Source organism: Salvelinus namaycush, chromosome 10 (assembly GCF_016432855.1).
Source record: "Salvelinus namaycush isolate Seneca chromosome 10, SaNama_1.0, whole genome shotgun sequence".
In the NCBI taxonomy this organism is placed as follows: Eukaryota; Metazoa; Chordata; class Actinopteri; order Salmoniformes; family Salmonidae; genus Salvelinus; species Salvelinus namaycush.
Window position 1 is genome coordinate 39320574 of NC_052316.1, and position 6000 is coordinate 39326573.

At 45.4% G+C, this 6000-nt stretch overlaps 1 protein-coding gene across 3 annotated transcripts in view; it reads right to left on the bottom strand.

Moving 5' to 3' along the window:
• The window catches only part of LOC120055014 (receptor-type tyrosine-protein phosphatase F-like), a 334640-nt gene that overhangs the window by 47299 nt on the left and 281341 nt on the right, over positions 1 to 6000 (bottom strand). For all 3 annotated transcript variants that reach the window (XM_039002850.1, XM_039002851.1, XM_039002849.1), the window contains one exon: positions 993 to 1156. In XM_039002850.1, the coding sequence (XP_038858778.1) occupies positions 993 to 1156 (164 nt within the window). The remainder of the gene's footprint in view (positions 1 to 992; positions 1157 to 6000) is intronic.

Genomic DNA, 6000 nt, shown 5'->3' on the forward strand with positions numbered 1-6000 from the left:
TATGGCAACTGCTCATCCTCCGACCGCAAGGCACGACAGAGGGTAGTGTGTACGGCCCAGTACATCACCGGGGCCAAGCATCCTGCCATCCAGGACCTCTATACCAGGCAGTGATGTTATTCTTATCTCTTACTCTTTTTTTTGTTGTATTTTCTTAAAACTGCATTGTTGGTTAAGTAAGAATTTCACTGTAAGGTCTACACCTGTTGTATTGTGACAAATAAAATTAGATTTAATTTGATTTGAAAGAGAAGAAAGGTACATTTATTTAGATTGGTGTACATTTTTTGTGGAATTTAAAAAAGCAATAATTTAGTACAGTTGAACTGTAAAAAAATAAGATGCACTGAAATGAAAGCAAATTCCAAAAATGAACACTCGTATTATAGTGATATTATGTCTGATCTCATAAACAATGTAAAGTATGTATAGATAGGTGTAATCTGGAGCCAAGTATCATTTTTCATCTGAGGAAATCCTGCTATTGACACATTTGTTGAATAATGCAACAGAATGTGATAACAGTAATTAATGAGGAAGTCTGGACAGCACAGGTGAGTGCAGGTAAGCCTAGACAGAGCAAGTTGTTGGTGGTTGCAAGCCTGTTCTACCCCGTTATGTTAATTTATTCATACATGGAAAAACACCCTGTGTATTTATGTAAATTAGGCACATATAATGTTCTTTATTTTAACACAAAATATATATTTTTTATATCTGATATCATTAGAAAATGTATATATGAGTGCATTCTAAGAATAAAAGATAAAACATTTGACAATAAATTGAATACCTGAATTTCCACCGAAATCCCTGAACAGTATATCTTCATCCACTGTCCAACTGTTGCATTTATTATCATTTTTTAATTTTTAATTTAACAATTTTGATGACCATTGCTAATTGTTCTGCCAATACGATGGTGCCACCTAACTTTTTAGTGCCCACAATTGTCACCTATAAGCAGAAAGTTGGCGTGGCAGCGTAGTTACCTCTTGAAGAGCAGGATGGCGATGACGATGATGATGATGAGTACAACAGCCAGGACAGGGCCCATGACCCACAGCATCTCTGGGTCCTCAGCATGGAGAGACATACCGCTGTGGAGCTTCACCGTGATGGGGTCTGAGTATGGGCTGGCCGCAAACGTCTTCTGCTGCAGGAGGGAAGAGAGGACCAACAGAGTGAGGAGGACACCTCACAGCAACCACTGTTTAGTATGAAGAGGCTCTATAGTTTTGATGAGTCTGAACACTAAATGACGTTCTCTCAGATATACATACTGTATTAATGCAGAGCCTTTTGACCTTTATTAACCTTTAGACCTGTGTAGTCTCAAGCCTGTTCCAATACCTTATAAATTCTGACATCTCTATACCTGTTATTCCTCTTATGTCTTAGCCCTAGTCTAACCCAGTGCCAGATGGAAAGTCAGTGGCTGACAGAGTCAAACATCAGCCAGGCATCTGACAACATGGTGTTCGGGCAACATTATGCTGACTTGGCCCTGTCCTATACAGAGTTCTATACAGCTCTGCCTTGGCCCTGTCCTATACAGAGTTCTCTATAGCTCTGCCTTGGCCCTGTCCTATACAGAGTTCTCTATAGCTCTGCCTTGGCCCTGTCCTATACAGAGTTCTATACAGCTCTGCCTTGGCCCTGTCCTATACAGAGTTCTCTATAGCTCTGCCTTGGCCCTGTCCTATACAGAGTTCTCTATAGCTCTGCCTTGGCCCTGTCCTATACAGAGTTCTCTATAGCTCTGCCTTGGCCCTGTCCTATACAGAGTTCTATACAGCTCTGCCTTGGCCCTGTCCTATACAGAGTTCTCTATAGCTCTGCCTTGGCCCGGTCCTATACAGAGTTCTCTATAGCTCTGCCTTGGCCCTGTCCTATACAGAGTTCTATACAGCTCTGCAGTGGCCCTGTCCTATACAGAGTTCTCTATAGCTCTGCCTTGGCCCTGTCCTATACAGAGTTCTCTATAGCTCTGCCTTGGCCCTGTCCTATACAGAGTTCTATATAGCTCTGCCTTGGCCCTGTCCTATACAGAGTTCTCTATAGCTCTGCATTGGCCCTGTCCTATACAGAGTTCTCTATAGCTCTGCCTTGGCCCTGTCCTATACAGAGTTCTCTATAGCTCTGCCTTGGCCCTGTCCTATACAGAGTTCTATATAGCTCTGCCTTGGCCCTGTCCTATACAGAGTTCTCTATAGCTCTGCCTTGGCCCTGTCCTATACAGAGTTCTCTATAGCTCTGCCTTGGCCCTGTCCTATACAGAGTTCTATACAGCTCTGCCTTGGCCCTGTCCTATACAGAGTTCTATATAGCTCTGCCTTGGCCCTGTCCTATACAGAGTTCTCTATAGCTCTGCCTTGGCCCTGTCCTATACAGAGTTCTCTATAGCTCTGCCTTGGCCCTGTCCTATACAGAGTTCTATATAGCTCTGCCTTGGCCCTGTCCTATACAGAGTTCTATATAGCTCTGCCTTGGCCATGTCCTATACAGAGTTCTATACAGCTCTGCCTTGGCCCTGTCCTATACAGAGTTCTATATAGCTCTGCCTTGGCCATGTCCTATACAGAGTTCTCTATAGCTCTGCCTTGGCCATGTCCTATACAGAGTTCTATACAGCTCTGCCTTGGCCCTGTCCTATACAGAGTTCTATATAGCTCTGCCTTGGCCCTGTCCTATACAGAGTTATATATAGCTCTGCCTTGGCCCTGTCCTATACAGAGTTCTCTATAGCTCTGCCTTGGCCATGTCCTATACAGAGTTCTATATAGCTCTGCCTTGGCCCTGTCCTATACAGAGTTATATATAGCTCTGCCTTGGCCCTGTCCTATACAGAGTTCTATATAGCTCTGCCTTGGCCTTGTCCTATACAGAGTTCTATATAGCTCTGCCTTGGCCCTGTGCTATACAGAGTTCTATATAGCTCTGCCTTGGCCTTGTCCTATACAGAGTTATATATAGCTCTGCCTTGGCCCTGTCCTATACAGAGTTCTCTATAGCTCTGCCTTGGCCCTGTCCTATACAGAGTTCTATATAGCTCTGCCTTGGCCCTGTCCTATACAGAGGTCTATATAGCTCTGCCTTGGCCCTGTCATATACAGAGTTCTCTATAGCTCTGCCTTGGCCCTGTCCTATACAGAGTTCTATATAGCTCTGCCTTGGCCCTGTCCTATACAGAGTTATATATAGCTCTGCCTTGGCCCTGTCCTATACAGAGTTCTATATAGCTCTGCCTTGGCCCTGTCCTATACAGAGTTCTATACAGCTCTGCCTTGGCCCTGTCCTATACAGAGTTCTATATAGCTCTGCCTTGGCCCTGTCCTATACAGAGTTCTCTATAGCTCTGCCTTGGCCCTGTCCTATACAGAGTTCTCTATAGCTCTGCCTTGGCCCTGTCCTATACAGAGTTCTATATAGCTCTGCCTTGGCCCTGTCCTATACAGAGTTCTATATAGCTCTGCCTTGGCCATGTCCTATACAGAGTTCTATACAGCTCTGCCTTGGCCCTGTCCTATACAGAGTTCTATATAGCTCTGCCTTGGCCATGTCCTATACAGAGTTCTCTATAGCTCTGCCTTGGCCATGTCCTATACAGAGTTCTATACAGCTCTGCCTTGGCCCTGTCCTATACAGAGTTCTATATAGCTCTGCCTTGGCCCTGTCCTATACAGAGTTATATATAGCTCTGCCTTGGCCCTGTCCTATACAGAGTTCTCTATAGCTCTGCCTTGGCCATGTCCTATACAGAGTTCTATATAGCTCTGCCTTGGCCCTGTCCTATACAGAGTTATATATAGCTCTGCCTTGGCCCTGTCCTATACAGAGTTCTATATAGCTCTGCCTTGGCCTTGTCCTATACAGAGTTCTATATAGCTCTGCCTTGGCCCTGTGCTATACAGAGTTCTATATAGCTCTGCCTTGGCCTTGTCCTATACAGAGTTATATATAGCTCTGCCTTGGCCCTGTCCTATACAGAGTTCTCTATAGCTCTGCCTTGGCCCTGTCCTATACAGAGTTCTATATAGCTCTGCCTTGGCCCTGTCCTATACAGAGGTCTATATAGCTCTGCCTTGGCCCTGTCATATACAGAGTTCTCTATAGCTCTGCCTTGGCCCTGTCCTATACAGAGTTCTATATAGCTCTGCCTTGGCCCTGTCCTATACAGAGTTATATATAGCTCTGCCTTGGCCCTGTCCTATACAGAGTTCTATATAGCTCTGCCTTGGCCCTGTCCTATACAGAGTTCTATATAGCTCTGCCTTGGCCCTGTCCTATACAGAGTTCTCTATAGCTCTGCCTTGGCCCTGTCCTATACAGAGTTATATATAGCTCTGCCTTGGCCCTGTCCTATACAGAGTTATATATAGCTCTGCCTTGGCCCTGTCCTATACAGAGTTCTATACAGCTCTGCCTTGGCCCTGTCCTATACAGAGTTCTATATAGCTCTGCCTTGGCCCTGTCCTATACAGAGTTATATATAGCTCTGCCTTGGCCCTGTCCTATACAGAGTTATATATAGCTCTGCCTTGGCCCTGTCCTATACAGAGTTCTCTATAGCTCTGCCTTTGCCCTGTCCTATACAGAGTTCTATATAGCTCTGCCTTGGCCCTGTCCTATACAGAGTTCTATACAGCTCTGCCTTGGCTGTAATCTAACACTGTGTCTGATGGAGCCTTACATCAGCCAGCCATCTGGTGAAGGAGAGAGAGGCGTATTTATAGCTAGCTCCATTCTTTTATAGTGTAAAACTTCCCCAGCCTGTCAGCCAGAACACAAAGTGACAACAAGCGCAGTGACTTTAATTGAATTAAGACTTGCAAATTGATTAATTTAACTTTATTATGTGATGCCAGAATCAAGCCAAGCCGTACCCCTTGTACCCGCTCTCTCTGCAAATAACTTCATCAAGGTGAAAAAGGATCTGTGGTAGAGAGAGAGAGAACGGAGAGAGAGAGAACAATGAGAGAGAGAACGGAGAGAGAGAGAGAACGATGAGAGAGAGAGAGAGAGAGAACGATGAGAGAGAACGATGAGAGAGAGAGAGAGAGAGAGAGAGAGAGAGAGAGAGAGAGAGAGAGAGAGAGAGAAAACGGAGAGAGAGAGAATGGAGAGAGAGAGAATGGAGAGAGAGAGAATGGAGAGAGAGAACGGAGAGAGAGAGCAAGAGAGAGAGAGAGACCAGAGAGAGAGAACGGAGAGAGAGAGATAACTGAGAGAGAGAGAGAGAAAACGAAGAGAGAGAGAATGGAGAGAGAGAGAATGGAGAGAGAGAGAACGGAGAGAGAGAACGGAGAGAGAGAGCAAGAGAGAGAGAGAGAACAGAGAGAGAGAGAACGGAGAGAGAGAGAGAACTGAGAGAGAGAGAGCAAGAGAGAGGGAGAACGGAGAGAGAGAGGGAGAACGGAGAGAGAGAGAGAACGGAGAGAGAGAGAGAGAGAGAGAGAGAGAGAGAGAGAGAGAGAGAGAGAGAGAGAGAGAGAGAGAGAGAGAGAGAGAGAGAGAGAGAGAGAGAGAGAAGGACATAGTTGCTGCCTTCCTTGAAAATGTGTGACGGAACACCTTTTTTAATAGGGTTTTAATTGCCTTTAAAAAAAAAACTTTAGCTGACAAAGACGTTCATTCCAGAGAGGTAAAAACACAGAGCACTGAAGCCACTACACAGCCTAACATGATTACTATGGTGGCAAAGAGGTGGCCTGGAGGGAGGTACAGCCTACTAAGTGCTGATGCAGATGAAGCTACACACTGAGTCTGAGTGTGTACAAGAGTAGGAATTATCACATTTAAGTAAGAACAAACACCTGCTACGAGCAGATAAACAAACTCCAAATCCTGCCCCATCCTGCCCCATCCGCCACTGCCCACTCACACCTGCTCCTTGGTAGTTAAGTCCCCCTCGTTCCTCTTCACCCCAGACCCTGGGTGAGTTATTTTCAGCCTGTGTTGCTCTCCCCTTCTCCTGCTCTTCCCTCCTCTCCCCTGCCA